The sequence below is a fragment of the Dendropsophus ebraccatus genome, chromosome 10, assembly GCF_027789765.1.
Source record: "Dendropsophus ebraccatus isolate aDenEbr1 chromosome 10, aDenEbr1.pat, whole genome shotgun sequence".
Lineage (NCBI taxonomy): Eukaryota > Metazoa > Chordata > Amphibia > Anura > Hylidae > Dendropsophus > Dendropsophus ebraccatus.
In genome coordinates this window covers 26637704-26656280 of record NC_091463.1, presented here as the reverse complement: position 1 = coordinate 26656280, position 18577 = coordinate 26637704, and the positions used below count along the sequence as shown (strand labels likewise).

General features: G+C 42.3%; 1 protein-coding gene across 4 annotated transcripts in view; it reads left to right on the top strand.

The window, feature by feature from the left end:
- STRBP (spermatid perinuclear RNA binding protein) overlaps window positions 1-18577 on the top strand; it is a 59384-nt gene that overhangs the window by 32868 nt on the left and 7939 nt on the right. For 3 of the 4 annotated variants that reach the window (XM_069986779.1, XM_069986780.1, XM_069986778.1), the window contains 7 exons: window positions 577-674; window positions 5407-5518; window positions 8567-8644; window positions 9498-9706; window positions 10479-10637; window positions 15797-15931; window positions 17714-17854. In XM_069986779.1, the coding sequence (XP_069842880.1) occupies window positions 577-674; window positions 5407-5518; window positions 8567-8644; window positions 9498-9706; window positions 10479-10637; window positions 15797-15931; window positions 17714-17854 (932 nt within the window). The remainder of the gene's footprint in view (window positions 1-576; window positions 675-5406; window positions 5519-8566; window positions 8645-9497; window positions 9707-10478; window positions 10638-15796; window positions 15932-17713; window positions 17855-18577) is intronic. The other variant, XM_069986782.1, reaches the window with a different exon arrangement.

Sequence of the window (18577 nt, the reverse complement as noted above, 5' to 3'; positions counted from 1 at the left end):
TTCTCCAGCTCTCCCGTCCAGTCGCTATACTGCCAGGTCCCGCCTTCTCCAGAATGATTGACAGCCGGAGGGAGAGGGCCTGAAGACAGAGTGCCTTGATGGGAGAACAGGATGCTAGATTACAGCAGCAGCTCACTAGGTAAGTATGTACTGATGTATGATCTTGAAACGGTATATGTATATCCATGCTGTCAGTCTCCATGGCTACACGAATGATACAAGGATTATTCGTGCAGCCCAGCTACTCAATTTTTCTTGCCGTGTTAAAGTACCGCAAACGAGCACTGATCCTGTGCTTGTTTGCAGCCACCAGTGGTCGAGAAATCGTGTAATGTAAAAAGACATTGACAAAAAAAAGGATTGTACGAAGTGGATTAAACATTTTAAACTGAACGTTCAGATTTTTTTTTCTTTGTTATTTACTATTCGCCTTAAATTTTGAGAATGAGCTTTTTTAGAATTCTACCATGTGCGCACCTGCTTTTAAAGAAAACATAATGAGACTCATTGTAGTAAATGACAGTATTACTTTTAAGACACTGCTCTTCATAATCAGATTGTATGTCTGTAATACAGGAGGGCCAGGTTTACATGATCCATGTGAAAGAGAACCCACAGATGCCTTGGCCTACATGACCGTGAAAGAACGAGAAGAGATCACACAGAGTGCACAGGTAATGCATACGAGGCTTTTTATTTATTTATATATTCATGTTTTTTCTATAGCGCCAACATATTCTACAGCAGTGTGTATGCATGTATGTGTAATATAATATATATATATATATATATATATATATATATATATATATATATATATATATATATATATACACACACACTACCGTTCAAAAGTTTGGGGTCACCCAAACAATTTTGTGTTTTCCATGAAAAGTCACACTTATTCACCACCATACGTTGTGAAATGAATAGAAAATGGAGTCAAGACATTGACAAGGTTAGAAATAATGATTTGTATTTGAAATAACATTGTTTTTACATCAAACTTTGCTTTTGTCAAAGAATCCTCCTTTTGCAGCAATTCCAGCATTGCACACCTTTGGCATTCTAGCTATTAATCTGTTGAGGTAAGCTGGAGAAATTGCACCCCACGCTTCTAGAAGCAGCTCCCACAAGTTGGATTGGTTGGATGGGCACTTCTGGCGTACCATACGGTCCAGCTGCTCCCACAACAGCTCAATGGGGTTCAGATCTGGTGACTGCGCTGGCCACTCCATTACCTATGATAGAATACCAGCTGCTGCTTCTGCTGTAAATAGTTCTTGCACAATTTGGAGGTGTGTTTAGGGTCATTGTCCTGTTGTAGGATGAAATTGGTTCCAATCAAGCGCTGTCCACTGGGTATGGCATGGCGTTGCGAGTGATAGCCTTCCTTATTCAGAATCCCTTTTACCCTGTACAAATCTCCCACCTTACCAGCACCAAAGCAACCCCAGACCATCACATTACCTCCACCACGCTTAACAGATGGTGTCAGGCATTCTTCCAGCATCTTTTCATTTGTTCTGCGTCTCACAAACGTTCTTCTTTGTGATCCAAACACCTCAAACTTGGATTCATCCGTCCACAACACTTTTTTCCAGTCTTCCTCTGTCCAATGTCTGTGTTCTTTTGCCCATCTTAATCTTTTTCTTTTATTGGCCAGTCTCAGATATGGCTTTTTCTTTGACACTCTGCCCTGAAGGCCAAAATCCCGCAGCCGCCTCTTCACTGTAGATGTTGACACTGGTGTTTTGCAGGTACTATTTAATGAAGATGCCAGTTGGGGACCTGTGAGGCGTCTGTTTCTCAAACTAGAGACTCTAATGTGCTTATCTACTTGCTTAGTTGTGCAACGCGGCCTCCCACTTCTTTTTCTACTCTGGTTAGAGCCTGTTTGTGCTGTCCTCTGAAGGGAGTAGTACACACTGTTGTAGGAAATCTTCAATTTCTTAGCAATTTCTCGCATGGAATAGCCTTCATTTCTAAGAATAGACTGTCGAGTTTCAGATGAAAGTTCTCTTTTTCTGGCCATTTTGAGCGTTTAATTGACCCCATGAATGTGATGCTCCAGAAACACAATCTGCTCAAAGGAAGGTCAGTTTTGTAGCTTCTGTAACGAGCTAGTCTGTTTTCAGATGTGTGAACATGATTGCACAAGGGTTTTCTAATCATCAATTAGCCTTCTGAGCCAATGAGCAAACACATTGTACCATTAGAACACTGGAGTGATAGTTGCTGGAAATGGGCCTCTATACACCTATGTAGATATTGCACCAAAAACCAGACATTTGCAGCTAGAATAGTCATTTACCACATTAGCAATGTATAGAGTGTATTTGTTTAAAGTTAGGACTAGTTTAAAGTTATCTTCATTGCAAAGTACAGTGCTTTTCCTTCAAAAATAAGGACATTTCAATGTGACCCCAAACTTTTGAACGGTAGTGTATATAATTTTTTATTTATTTTTTTTAATCACCCCACTGGATTTGATTTGTACAGTCTGACGACTTATTTGGGGGCACCATTGAATCTTTGTTATTGAAGTTGGTAAATGACCTTGTGCCAATGTCATCATATGTTATATGTGCACAGGAGGTCAGAAGATGAGTTTAGGTCCCTTACGCAGACATTATAGATTTCTCAGACTAAGGCATTTACCTTTACATGAAAAAGCTGACTTCTGTGAAGTTTGGAGAACTCTGCTTTATTCCTGATTTTCAGGGTCACCGTTTTATTCCAGCAGCGAAATGCTGCGTCACCATTTCTCCAAAATAGAAAATAATTTGCGGGCGTTAGGAGGAAGTGGCTGTCTAGTAGCTATCATGTAATAAACTATTACTGGAACCTTTGCCCTGCTCTGACCAATCTTTCATTTGTGCATCTGCGAAACCAAATGAGCCAGATCTGGTGTCGTTCTCATCTTCTCAGAATCGTGTGGCCGGGGGCATTTGGACAGCGATTAAAGGAACGTCTGCAAGATACGGGTTGGGATCTAGTGATACTAAATACTTTAAACCATTTGCTGCCATATCATGTCGGCAAGATATTTTTTAGCTAAGGTTTCCATTAAACTTTTACTTAAGAAATTATTCACTTTACAAGAGAGAGACCATCTGTACTTGAGGGTATGACTGACGGGAACATCATGGGACAACGCTGCAGTGCAGTTCACTCTCTGCACTCGTATTTTTATAGCTATTTGTTTTAGATGATGGTTTCAGGGATGAGAGAACTTCTGTCAGTCCAGGCTTGGGTGAGATCTTTGGCTTCGTTTTAGTGTAATTGGAAATGAGCCAGAGAGTCAGAGGAGGACAACTATTTATGGGCCAAGGATGTCGGAGCTGCCGTCTGTTGCATAATAATTGTACATGAAAATTTTATCATTGGTAACAGTCCGTAACATTGGTTTTCATCCCCTAACTAGGTAGACACAAGACATTGCACCGTGTATGCCGAGATCGGCAAGATTCCATATGTCCAGGCTCAGTCAGGGTCACAAAACTTTACAGCTTTTTACATTATATTGACTCTTCTTGATACATTGACTGGCTTAGAAAACTTATTTTATACTGTGGATTAGGGAGTTCTGCATTTAAGTCGGGGCTATTGTGTTCAGGATCTCATTGTTCTCCGTGTGCAGAGAGCAGCTATAAAAGTGCTTATCGTACCCTTGGCCTCAGGAGGTAATGTGTCGTCTTAGCAAAAGGAGTCTCATAGGTCAGGCAAAAAATATGCATAATAGCTCTCCTTCAGTTATCTGCAAAACCATTCTCAAACGGCAGAAACATACATATATTATTCTGCAGACCAGACCAATAGGCTTTGAACATCCAGAGTCAGCTCTCTGCAAGAACGTTCTGTGATTCAGTATTTTTAAAGATTTTTTTTTTTTTTTTTTTAAACATTCAACAGCATACAGGGCATCTGCCCTTTGTCAAATACACATAACCCCCATCTTAACATCTGAGTTCAATTATTACAATGATCTTTTATACATATAGTGAGATGATTATTAATTCTGATCCATCTGTAACAGGCCAGACTCTCCAGAGTAAATATAGGGATAGCATATTACAGTCAAAGCCTGCCCAGTAGCTGTATACACAGCTCAGCTGGAGCCATAAGTCCTGCATTTCATCTTGGTGATCATGTGATTGCCGGGCACTGGATAACTGAGCTGCTCGGTAGTGATTAGTGAACTTCCTGGACATTCGTATTCGGCCAAACCTGAACACTTGACATTTGACTCCTGGTGGCTGGAGAAGTTGAATGCAGCCCTAGGGAGTCTTGCAACACATTGATACGGCCCTAAAGATGTCAGTGGTTGTTCAAGACGGCCCCATGCACGCTAGACTGGCGGATAAATCCACCGCGAGCGACAAGTTCTGCTGACAATAGATCTGCTGATATGATAGTGGCAGCCCTTGGGGTCCTATTACACAGGCTGACTACAGCCCGATCATTTTCAAGATCGACGCTCGATTACTTCACCTATTAGGCGGCCCAAAAATCTAGCAGCAAGGGAGCATCGTTAATGATATCCGTGCAGCCCTCGCCCAAACACCTGCTAGTGATTTCAATGCAACCCTTGCTGCCAGATTATCGGGCCGTCTAATACAGGTCCAGTCTTGCAGATCCGCACTTGTTTACAAAAATGATCGGGCTCTTGTCAGCCTGTGTAATAGGAACCTAAGGCCCTAAAGTGTGTGGCCACCTTAAGGCCTCATGCATTCAGTCATATTGGCTGACATCCAACACACCAGCACTCACCGCCCCGTTCTCCCATCCGGCTGAGTTGCGGCTTGAGACGTGACTTCTGAAGGCAGCTCAGCCATTCAGCAGCCGAGGCGGGAATCCGCTACGAGCGCTAAAAGGCTGAGCTGCCTTCAGATGTCATCTCTCAAGCTGCAGCTCAGACCAGGCAGCAGGACGGGAGAATGGGGCGGCACAATCCGGGACCCGGCGAGAGAACCGGGGAGGTAAGTGACCGGTGGCCTCTATTTCCATAGCCTCCCCGGCCATACAATAAAAATAACCCCAGCCTGGAGTACCTCCTCAACCTGCTCCACTGAACATAGTATTTTATTTTTTTTTGTAGGAGCTTTCTGTAGTTTTCAACAATAATAATACTGCAGAAAGGAAATGGTCCGCTGCCACTATCACGTCTTTTTCAGGTCTTTCCAGTTCAGAGAGCCCTCAGCTGTTGTTAATAATATTAGCAGCTTTTACATTCTTTGTTTTATAAACTTTGCTCATGGTGTACAGTGACTTGTGGAAAATCTCCATGTAACTCCTCGCTGCCTGCAGTGGTTTTATGATTATACCTTAGTTCATGGTAATAACAGACTTGTATCATGTAGAAGTTTTCCTGTCTTGAAATTCTCTGTGTCTCCTCTGTTACAGCATGCGCTGCGTTTATTAGCTTTTGGACAAATATACCGAGTCTTGCAGATGGACCCTCTACCCTCTAATAAACCCTTCCAGAAATACTCTTGGTCAAGCACAGACAGGGAAGGTAAGGTGTCAGCGGTTAGAATAGAATTTTATAAAGTTACACAGAAATTTATACTTTTTCTACAAATGCTTCTTACTTCTCATTTAGTAGGCGTACATAAAAACAGGAAAATCTGGAAAATAGGCCAATGACTTTCTGTAAGCTAACGCCGGTCTCCTAGATTGGCCCACGCTTACTGAGCCCATACACTGCCTGATAGCACATCCTGACAGCAAGGGCTGCACCGACATCTTTAGAGATGTCTGTGAAGCCCTTGTAAAAAAATAAACTCCTATATACATCTCCACTCTTCCTGGTTTTATCCTAGCTTTGGCCCACTCCTGTCACTGTGTGAAGTGACCTGAATCACCTGGAGAGGTATGTTGGAGTTTATTTTTTACACTGTCACCAGTCGTTGGCCGCTCATCGCTATTACACGTAGCTATGTGCGCCCAATGATTTTAGGTCTGGACTTAAAGAATAGTTCAGCAGATGATCCTTTCATTAGCTAAACGTTGTCTCTATTACATGGATCGATATATAGCCTGTTATCGCTCTATGTAAAAGGGCCCTAAGGGTCCAACTCTTGGAATCCCTGCCAATCATCCATTTGAAGTAGTTCCAGCGCTCGGCTGAACTTCGCAGCGATGATGGGAGTTGGACCATGTAATGTAGGTCATTAGTACTGTTGCCCTGTTTGGGTCTGGCAACGTTTTCCAAACCCGAATGCTCATCTTTGGTTCCCAGCAGCTGGAGAAGTTGTATGCTGCCCTAGGGAGTCCTGGAAAACATGAATACAGCCTATGGCCCATGGCTGTATCCATGATTTCCTGAAATCTCTAGCGCAGCAGCCAACTTCTCCAGCTGCCAGAAATCAAATGCCGAGTGTTCAGGTTCAGAGAACGTTGCTGGAGCAGTTAGGCGAGTCCGCTCAACACTAGTCCGCTCAACACTATTACTTTTCAAAACTTTGGAAAACTTGTTATAACCCCCTAAAGGATACATACAGTGCCTCTGTAACTTCCCCAGAAGTTGATAGAACCATGCACATATACAGCCACCTTTTCATCTACTTTGCCTCACCAGTCTGGGAAGAAATTCTGTGGGACCCACATCTTTTAGACATTGCATATCCAAATACTCATTGCCATAAAGGTTCACGGTGGGAATACCACCTTAAAGGGATTGTCTGGTCTTTATATAATAATTTGCCACTGCCCATGTAAAATAACTTCCCGATTTTATTTGTATTACTACGAATTGCTGCTTTGTTTTTCTTATGTAAACATTGCAGCCATGACAAGAGGCCATCCATGAACTCCCCCTCCTCTCCCCATACATGTAGTTATAATGCAGTTTTTGTTCAGAGCTCCCAGCCTGTTACCATTGCACAGGGTCACTTGCCGGGCTGTGCTCCATACATTGTACAGGCTGAGCTGCAGCCATAGACATAAAAGAGCAATCATTATTAATATAAATAAATGACTATGTTAATGAATCCATATTAACATGGCCAGTGATGTACAATGCTGACACATTCTATAAGCCCAGACAACCCTTTGAAGATTGCCTTTGTCTCCGCATGCTTAAACAATGTTCATGAAGTTATTAGACGGCTCAGAAAAATGAATTACGTAAAATTAAAAAGATTAATGAAGTATTTGAAGAGATGAGAAAAGGAATGGGAATGTGTCGTGCCGGAGCTGTGGCGGCATTGCGTACAGAGATTGTCATGTGCAGCTGCCATTTCTAGGGAAGTCTTTGATATTTCCCTCATTTGCAGAGATCTTCAGCCGCACTCGGCTGGTGTCCAGGAACAGGCATTTGTATGCACTGAGGGTTAAGGTGGCCACAGGCTGCCTTGAAGTCTCTGCCTAGCTAGTTTGCAAGCATTACACTGTGTTACATGCTATCTTTTAGTAGATACTCATTGGGTTATCACAAGTATATTAATAAGAATGTTATAAGGGTTATAGTAAAGTTATAGAATATTAGATAGATATTGAGGGGGGGGGAGGGGTAATTACTAAACTGTCTGCATGGACAGCTTTCTTATGTGCCAGATTTCCCACGGTTGCCTGGGATGCTTAGTAAATATGACACATCTATATACTGTCTGGTCCGAGTTTGCACTTTTTTTTATTATTATTTTACACCAGTTTCTAGTTGGCTTTATTTCAGGAAAAGGTCATGCACCAAAATTGTGCCACATGGCATTTTAGACCACATCCTTCTCTAGTTGTGCTACATCCTTTTCCAAGTAGGACAAGGAAATGGAAATAAAAAAATGGCCTTTGGAGGAGTTTGGCATTTTTTAATTTTTTGTTATTGATGCATATAAAATATAAACATGTTCTTACCTCTCCACACTCCCTCTGTGTCGTCCTCTGATGTTGCAGGTGTCCCACGCTGACTGCAGAGTCTCCACTTCTGAGACAAACTTGTCTCGGGAATGATAGCCTGTTCAGCCAATCACTGACTGAGACAGGACAGCCCTGTGGCCATTGATTGGCAGAGCGGGCTGTCACTTCCAAGACAAGTTTGTCTTATAAGTGGACACTGCAGTCAGCGGGGGACACCAGCGACACCATGGGAGCGTGGAGAGGTAAGCATAGGATGTTTGTTGTTTTATATCCACCAGCAGCAATTTATTTAAAAAATGCTGAACGCCAGACAACCTCTTTAACCTTAATCTTATAACTGTATGCAGTGAGCTCCCTCTAGTGGTGGCTGCAGGCCACCAAAATCTTATGATTTAACGCTAGATGTATAAAGGAAATGTAACCCTCTTAGGTAAAAGAAAAGCTACCCCCACTTATAAATACATAGGAAATGAAACATTGCAGAAATCCCGACTGCCTGCGGCCACTACAGAGGGGGCTTATATTATTAAATGCAGCTCCCTATGCTAAGAAGTGTTCCCTACTTTTAAAGATCTAATAAGAATTGACTCATTAAAGAATGTTGGACCTTAAAACAAGATGGTTATAAAGGGTGGACATGCACTTAAAGCTGTGCTGGTGAGTGCTACCTTGTGAATGGTTTTTCTCTCACCTTTTATTTTTTTAGGATTGAAGCGACCATATGATGACGGTTCTTGTGACGACAAAGATCCAAATAAGAAAATGAGACGCAACTTACGTAAAAGTAAGTTGTTTTGTTTTTGTTCAAAGGCAGCGTACAACAGAGATAACAGGAAAAAATACCTCAGTGCTATGAATGATGCTTCAATGTGACCAGCAACATAAAAGCGGATTCATAATGCTAGACGGAGCACTCCAAAAAATTACCATATTTTTCGTTTTATAAGATGCAATTGCTTAAAAGTGCATCTTATAATCCACAGACAGGGTGGTCATACATTGCAACACCGCTCTGACTGCTTCCCTAATGTTAGGGCAGAATGCTGATTCCAGCGTTGTGCCCATATGCTGGGTGATTGGTGCAACGATTGATAGCTGACAGTCCTCACTCGTCTCCTGCCGGACACTGATTAGTGATATCAGTGCTGGGCAGGAGCATCACCTCCAGATTCCTGCATGTAAAAGCCCCTGGTAACTTATCCATATTGGAGCTGAAGGACCTGCAGGACCTTTAGTGATCTCACAATCATGTGATTAGTCACATGACTGTGAAAAGAGTGCATTACAGAGACTACAGGTAGGGACGGCCTTATAAAGTTTGTGTCTGTAGCAGAGCGGCTTGTGCATAGTGATTAGGCAGAGGTGTGTGTGTCTGTATATTGATACAGCATTTTGCTCCTGTGGGTATGTTTATGTAGCAGAGCTAGGTGTGTATGATGTAGCAGAGCTAGGTGTGTGTATTTTGATGTAGCAGAGCTGAGTGTATATGATGCAATAAACTTTGACCCCTTCACTGCCTTACACCACCAGGGAAATTTAATTAGCCAGAATTTTTTTTCCCCTGTTTTCGGTTGTCTAAACAAAAATTTTAATTGAATTATGGAGACGTATTTTAATAAAATTGTCTTCAACTCTAGTCTTAGATAGCAAAGCCATAGAATCAAACCAGCCAATGAATGCACTGATGAGACTGAACCAGATCAGGCCTGGCCTGCAGTACAAATTGCTATCTCAGTCAGGTCCAGTACATGCACCAGTCTTCACCATGTCTGTGGATGTAGACGGTACAACTCATGAGGCCTCTGGACCATCCAAGAAGACGGCCAAGCTTCATGTTGCAGTAAAGGTGAGTAGCCTTTCCGGTTTTCCTGAGATGATTACTTGTCATGAAAATAATGTAAATATCAGCCGATTTCTGTCTGATAAACAATAGCAGTTGCCATAGCCACATTGCTTAAAGGGGTTATCTGGACTTTAATAAAAATTGATGGCCTGTCTTCAGGATAGGCAGTCAATGCCAGAGCAGGGGTCTGACTCCGAGCATCCCCAATAATCAGCCTGCTGATAGCGCCACATTGCCGTTATGAGCTATTCTTTGTTTACAAGTGCTAGTACTCACAGTCTGCCTACTATCTGTAGCAGTGGAACTGCAGCTGTGTCCTGCACACCTGAATGAGATCACACAATATCTTGCACTGCCGCTTTAACAGAGACCTAGAAAAACAACCTATTGTAAGTTTTTGACCTAGTAGATCACATGTCACAGGCTCCACAAAAACGACATCCCATATCACTCCTCAGTCTAGATCAGCCTATCCTGCGGTGTTGTTTCTGAGGATGACAAACCCTATACGACAGAAGCCAATATTCCACATTCCTCTCTGAATCCAAATGAGAATAAATCCCTAGATCAACGACCCTTCTATAGCCTGTAATATCTGTACACCCCATAAATGCCTCCAGACCCTTTCTGCTGCAACTTTTGTGCAAATATTTAGCTACACAAAGATAAGTCATAAGACAGCCTGATAGTAATGATCTGTGTACTTTTATAGTTGCTGTTTATATACTGCTCTTGTTTTAGGCAACAATCTCATGATGGCTTCTTTTGTACACAGGTTTTACAAGCTATGGGTTATCCTACAGGTTTTGACACGGACATGGAATGTCTTAGTTCGGATGAAAAATCGGACAGCGAAGGCAAGAACGAAACTGTCTCCTCAAACGCGAGCAGTAACACAGGAAGTTCCAGCACAGATGGCTCCAACACTCTAGAGGTAAGAAACCCTAGAAGGATAAAGGACTGTGTAATGTGCAATTACATCCTTGGCCACTTGGTCACTGACTGCTTGACATGCACTCAATGCCTGTGTATGTTGTCAGTGCAAAGAGGGAAAAATCCGCTGACAGATACCTTTCTGTCATGAGAACGGAAGTATCAGGCATATTGAAATCTCATCATGCCCAATCCTGAGTCATACAAATAAAATGGTTGACTGATCCCACCAGCACCACCTTAAAGGGATTTTCTGATTTCAAATTACTCATCCCCTTGACAAGTATGAGATTGTGGCGGGGTGATGTACGACCTCTGTGCCACACAGGTATCTGTTTATTATATTAGTTTGTTATGAATCGTGACACGCGTCTCCATTCATTCTTATATGAAGCCACCGGAAAGAACGGAGTGCTGAGAATGAATGGAGCCGTGGCTCAATGCATAAAAAGGAGCCAGGTCACCAATAGAGAGATTCCTCAGAGAAGCAGACAGGTCAGAACCCTGCAATCTCATACTTGTACAAGTATTTTTAAATTGCAAACCCCCTTTATGCCAAAGGGGATCTGACCAACAAAAGACAACTTTTTTTCTGTCCAAAGGGCCCACCTAGTATGCATTTATATTATCTTACCCATATGGCTCTATTACAGTAACAGGTATGTGTGATCACCTTGATTGCTCAGACTTTTGAGAAGTAATCAGCCTAGTTTGGGAGGGCCAAATCCCACTGCCCTCATTATCCTTTGTGACTAGGATGATTTGCTGTTCACTGAACTTGGCTGACAATCCCCAAAATGGTGGGCATATTGGCTTTCATGGTTTTTAGAAATTGTCATTCTAAGAAATGGCTGTTAACAAGCTCAGAGTACGAAAAATTAAAGAAGAAGTCCGGTGAAAATTTTTATTAAGGTATTGTTTTGCCCCCCAAAAGTTATAAAAATTACCAATACACACTTATTACGGGAAATGCTTATAAAGTGCTTTTTTCCCTGCACTTACTACTGCATCAATACTTCACTTCATGGATAACATGGTGATGTCACTTCCTGGATAACATGGTGATGTCACTTCCTGGATAACATGGTGATGTCACGAACCCAACTCCCAGAGCTGTGCGGGCTGTGGCTGCTGGAGAGGATGATGGCAGGGGGACACTGAGGGACACAGGGCACTGGAGGGACACTGAGCATCCCCCTGCCATCATCCTCTCCAGCAGCCACAGCCCGCACAGCTCTGGGAGTCGGGTCGTGACATCACCATTTTATTTAGGAAGTGACATCACCATTTTATCCAGGAAGTGACATCACCATGGAAGTGAAGCCTTGATGCAGTAGTAAGTGCAGAGAAAAAGCACTTTATAAGCATTTCCCGTAATAAGTGTATATTGGTGATTTGTATAACTTTTGGGGGGCAATACAATACTTTAATCAAAATCTTCACTGGACTTCTCCTTTAAGAATTTATTTTTACATCCAATATCACAGATGTAATCTTAGTGCAGGCTAGAGGATGTTGGGTCTGTCTCTGATCACTAGTCTTGTATTCTACCATCTCCTTGCTATGATCTCTAAAAAAGGACAATTCAATATTAGCTAAGTGCAGCCTTGTAAGGAGAGACCAGGAGAACCGGCCAGTGCTGTAGCAACCAAACCTATTCATCCAATCATTAACCTTTTTCCTGGTACCTAATATGTTAGGCTTTCTACTTGATATCACCTAAGTGCAGCAGAGCTGTAATGTCTAGAAGGCACAGTATATATTCCGTGTATCCTACAGTTAGGGAGAGACATTTGGTTTAGGATACAGCAGATATTTTACATGACCTCCCAAAATTTCAAAAACTCCAACAGTATGGAGAAATCAAAAGAAGTGCTAGAGGGCAGGATAAAAACATGGCACCTTCATTTTTCTGCAGACCTGTTGAGGGACATAACTAAACCAGCCTTTGAAGTGATTTCGCTGGTCCACATTTGACAGTCACTCAACCATAGATGATCACAGGATCTCCTGCCAGGAGGACCCAAGCTTGTAATATAACTCCGAACTAAACATTTAGTTATCTAGCAACAATGTAACAGGAGAAAAAAAAATTTGCATTATATAGTTAAAGTGTAACTATCACCAGGATATATATTCAAAGTAACGGCACGTCCAGAATAGTCAGAAGTCTCGTAGACGGGCATTGCAGTACACTTGTGCGTTGGTAGCGGGCTGCAAACTTGCTGTTACTTTGAATGCATATCCTGCCATCTGCACGGCGTGATAGTAAGACTTTAAAATCACATACTGTATAAAGTTCTATTGTAGGAAATAAAAAGCCTTGTAATCATAAAGGCTATTCATTTAGGAGGCAGTGCAGGCATGGCGTCCATGATTTTTGCACATTAAAAAGAATACAAGACGATTGTGGATTCTCGTGCCTTGGCTGATGGCTGTGGGAACACTGTGGGTGACTGGATGACAATGGAAGCTGTCGTACAGGGGTGCTAAGTGTCTGCACAGCATATGCAGTGGATAGGCTGGCGTTTTTTGGTATTTCAGTATTTGTGGCCTTTCCGACTCCCAGCAGCCCCACCACTTATTAAGGCAGCACCTCTTCTGAGTTACCAGGCATAGCTTTGTACATTTGGTAGTGGTTGTGCCTGTTTATTGGAGCTCTGTCCTGATCATTTAATGACAATCTTTCACCTCTAAATTGTCTAAGGAGTTCAAGTGTCAAGAAGCTCATATGCTGCATTCACGCCGCCGCCACCTCCTCCTAGCTTGATTGATTACAGGGCTCAACTTTTACAACTGACTCAAGGCAGAGAGGAGGAAAGCATGTATGCTATGGCTCAGTACGGCCTCTGTGACACTTGAGTTGTCAGCATGATCTAGGGCAGTGGTGTTAAACTCGCTGTTGCAGAAATACAATTCCCATCATGTCTGGATAGCTAAAAGATTTGGCTGTCCAAGCATGATGGGAGTTGTAGTTTTGCAACAGCTGGAGGGCCACAAGTCTCACACCCCTGAGGCCTTACAGAATCCCTTTAAAGTTTAGCCTTGTAAGCAGTAAAGAGGATGTAGCTCTCACTGGAGTGCCATTATCCCCTTCAGTCACCAGTGGAGGCACTGGGAGTCCAATCCCTACCAATCTAATATTCATGTTGTAACCTAGCAAAAGCCAATCAATATTGCAGTACAGAAAACCACCTTCAATATGTAACTAAGCTGTTACTCACCTAGTCATAAAATAAAATCCATTCAATAACCATCAGCACAAGGAAAGATTATTATTACACTATGCTTATCATATTAGCCTTAAACAGATACATAATGCATTTTATATGGAAGCAAAGCAAAAACTGAAAGAACAATATATGGAAACGTTCCTTTACAGTCAGTGCTGATATGATATGGAGAGTACAAATCAATAGCATTATCTGGGAGCAGGATACAGAGGGATGTGGAAACAATACAGCCCCGTAGTACGACCAATCACTGACATACAGACAATGGAAAGGAAGTTATATGTCAGTAACATCGTATGGTGCCAGGCCGGCAGCCCATAGTGCTAGAGGAAAGGTGGAGCTGGCCGTAACCTCCAAAGTAATCCACTTACTCCAATTATTGTAACTTGTTATAGGCCATTGGACAGATTGATGTAATTTTTCCTTCTATTGGCTTCCTGTTGGATCGACCCTGGCTGGTCTGTGAGAGTATTAGTCACTGTAGTGTGTGTAGAGGGCTGACACCACTCCTGATGGGTCCTATATTAGCAATATATTAGCAAACACATTTATTCATATTAATAACATTATGAAAGTTTCTTTAAAAATAAGACACAAGCTGCAGGGGAGACAGGAGTGGTAAGCCGATGCTCACTAGGGGACATTGAATATGGGGGGACAAAGGGTACATGGGCCAACTACAGAGAAGGTAGGGAGGTATGCAGTATGGAGGACTAACTACAGGGGAACTTACTATAGTAGCCAAACAACAGTGGGACATCTAACTACTAGAGATGAGCGAACCTGGTTCGGGTTCAAGTCGATCCGAACCCGAACGTTCGGTATTTGATTAGCTGGGGCTGCTGAACTTGGATAAAGCTCTAAGGTTGTCTGGAAAACATGGATACAGCCAATGACTATATCCATGATTTACACATAGCCTTAGGGCTTTATCCAACTTCAGCAGCCACCGCTAATCAAATGCCGAAAAGTCTGATTCGGATCGACTCGAGCATGCTCCAGGTTCGCTCATCTCTACTAACTACCATATAGAGTGGGGCTACAGTTTAGGGGCATACTGTGTTTTCCCCAAAATAAGCAATTTTTTGTCTGAGAAAATTAATGTAAGACCCTGTCTTATTCTCCGAGAAACACTGTAAGTCTGTTGTGCCATTCCTCTGTGGTTCCTCCTGGAAATTTCTGACAACTTAAGCCCCTATTACACAGGGCGATATTAAGGAGCAAACGAGCGCTGTCGGCATATGCTTGCTCCTCGGTCCCCGCTCGCTGCCTGCACTATTACACACGCTGGCAGCAAGCAGGTTAGTGCAGTAGGGGCCACGGGGAGGCTACCCGAGTGATTGCTAGATCGTTCGGGCAGCCCATAGAGGATAGCAGAGGTCTGCTGCTGCCGCTCCTATTCCGTGGGGCGATTGATCAGCCGACATCATTCATGTCGGCTGATCGTTGTCTTCTATTACACAATAGGGCCTTCAGTGTTGTCCCCTTGTCAGTATAGTTTGTCCTTGCACACTATGACACTGTATATACACTGAATGAACATTGCCAGGAGTAATAACAGAGGAATGGCATGTTACATAGTTCTAAAAAAAAAAAAAAAAAAAAAAAAAAGAAAAGTAGAACCTGCATAACTTAGAAGAGGTTAAGTGAGTAATGGACAACCTCAGTTTTATGTTTTCTCTCCATAATCCTCGGAAGCCATTTGTACTGATAGTAATTACATCTATTAGCAGTGTGCAGTCCTAATAGACATGTAAATGATCACAATCTCTAATTAACTGAACGCATAAGTAATTAAATTACTTGCCATAAACACAGATGTCTTCTCTCGTGGTCTGTACACACACAGCGGATTACTAGGGATAAGCTTTATTTCTGCAAGATATTTGTTATGGTGTAAAATGCAATATGTGATCTGTGTCCGCAGGTCAGGACTCAGGGTCCCATTCTTACAGCCAGTGGAAAAAATCCCGTCATGGAGCTAAACGAGAAGAGAAGAGGCTTGAAGTATGAGTTAATATCAGAGAGCGGGGGAAGCCATGATAAGCGGTTTGTAATGGAGGTGAGTTAGGGTTTCTTAAAGGGATTTGTATCACCTAGATTTCCTTGGTAACTGATTAAAGCCAAAATATGGAAACTTGTTCTTTTTTTTTATTCTATTTATTTTCAGATTACATTTTCATTGTTTAACATTATTATGGGGACTGCCATCTTGCCTAAGCTACTAACAGCATGTAGAGATATGCTTTACAGTAAGCTGCATGGACATAGGCAACAATAAACAGGACCTTTCCAATCCTTGTGAATGGGAAACATTACTGGGCATATTCTGTGACCTTTGAAGAGGTCATCTCATTGGGAGTGGGAGGCTGAGCTGTGAGCTGTCTATTGACATCTCTATCCACTGGTTTCACAACTCACTGTAAGAGTAGCTTCATACGTTCCGTAGCGCAGTGGATTTTCTGCTGCGGATCCGCAGCAGATTTGACTAAATGAATGAACACAGCATCAAATCCGCACTTTAAAATCTGCTGCGGATACCCCTTACCATCATGGAACAAGAAGTCTCCACTTAAGTTTAGGTGATAAAACTGCAAAAATTCAGGTTTATTTTAAAATAATATAGTAGAAAAACATTACCAAAAAGCCTTGATTTAAAAAATAGCTAATTTTCTGACACATTCCCATTAGGGTGCCCATAGAAAGAGCTAAGTTGACTGAGCTTGCCTTTTTCAGCAGGACTAGCAGATTGCTTTATGTTTATGGGGCTGCACTGGTCTTTAAAGAATTAAACCTCTGTAGTGCCACCTATAGGTTTCCAGAGTCCAGTTAATTAAAGAGCCATCTGTAGTCGGCTGTTGGTGTACTGGGCAACCCTTCTGGATGAGAACTAATTTGCATACTTAATTAAAGGGGGGGGGGTTATTTAATGGCTGAATTTAAACATTGGGTGAAAGACCCTTACTTACAGTTCCTATATATTTTGTGTATAATTTTCAGGTTAGTTATGCACACAAATCAAATAGACAACAGGTTAGTCATGGCTTGGCAATAGCTGTACATAAGCCTCATAACAGGGCCACCTCCTTTGTGCCTGTCCTGTTGGTAACTTTAAAGCGATTCTGTACCCACAATCTGCCCTCAAACTGCTTGTAAAAAGATGTGTCCTGGGGTCCGTTTGGCAGGTAATGCAGTTTTTGTCCTAAAAAACAAATTTTAAACTTGCAGCCCTGCGTCAAATTGGCGTGGCCTAGAGTGTCTGTGCATTCGGCTTGCGCTGCCTCTCTGTGCCTCCTCCCCACCCTGTTCATCATTAGGAATGCCCTGGGCAGGATTTTTCCTATTCATCACTTGTCTAAACACTGCACAGGTGCCTTAACAATCCAGGGAGGGACAGAGAGGTTGTGCCAGCCTAATGCACAGATACTCTAGGCCACGCCAATTTAACACAGGGCTGCAAGTTTAAAAGTTGTTTTTTTAGGACAATAACTGCATCACCTGCCAAACGGACCCAAGGACTGGATTAAAAGCAGCTATCCGACGGTACAAGCGATTTGGGGGGGGGGGGCAGATTGTGGGTACAGAGTCACTTTAATACTAGCACAATACTAACAGGCAACTCATGGCCATCATAGTAATATAGACCCATATAGTCATGCTGTCATTAGCCTGCCAACATAATCCACCACCCTTGATCCCCAAAGGACCCTCCTTACATGTATGTACTATAGGAATGATTGTTATTCCTTGGCTGGCCCAGTGATACTTTTTTTTTTTTTTAGGATGTTACTGTACACTTTTTATTTATCCACTATATCCATTATATTTGACCTCTGATTCATAGGTTGAAGTGGACACACAAAAGTTCAGAGGAGCCGGTCCGAACAAGAAGGTAGCAAAAGCCAGTGCGGCACTCGCTGCTCTCGAGAAACTATTCTCTGGGCCAAATGCGGCAAATAACAAGAAGAAGAAGATTATTCCACAGGTGAGGTTTTCCGTGTTGTGCAGTAGGATGATTGTTTGGCGGTATGGCTGTTAGGGCCGTGATGGTAATAATCGCCAATCTCATGATTGCTGCTCATTTACAGGTCCTATTACACGGATCGGTAATTGTGTGGGGAGGGCTGCACAAAAGATCACTGGATCGTTCATGCAGCCATTGGCTGTCATTGGCTGTGCACCCCCTATTACTGAAGGAAATGTATGGCAGACAGCCTATGATTTTTAATTTTTTTTTTATTCTGTCAAAATGGCCCGATCAGCCATATAAATTTGCGGCACTTTTATCAGCTGTGCACTTTAGATAGGATGATGATTTTAGCGGACATGATTACAAGTGGGTAGGAAACGACATTTATTTCAGTCTCATTAGCTGGCACTTAGATACTGTAGCTAAGCAATGGCCACAGGGCACAGGCTGCTAAATCCCATTATATTTGCTATTCTTAAAGGTAACTTATTTTATAAAAGGGTCCAGCATCTGTTTTTTGGCTCTTGAGGACACACTGCAGTGAAAGGCTGTGCTGGAGATATTGTCCATGCTCCATGTGAATGTGGGGTTTGTCATTTCTATGGCTATGGACACCTTTCAGAATATCTTTTTAACTGAGATTGTATGTTTTTAAGAATAAAGAAGATTTTCAGTTGGTTTTAATTAACAATTTTCTTTAGTTTTGACTTCTGCAGCTTGAATGTACTACAATACAGT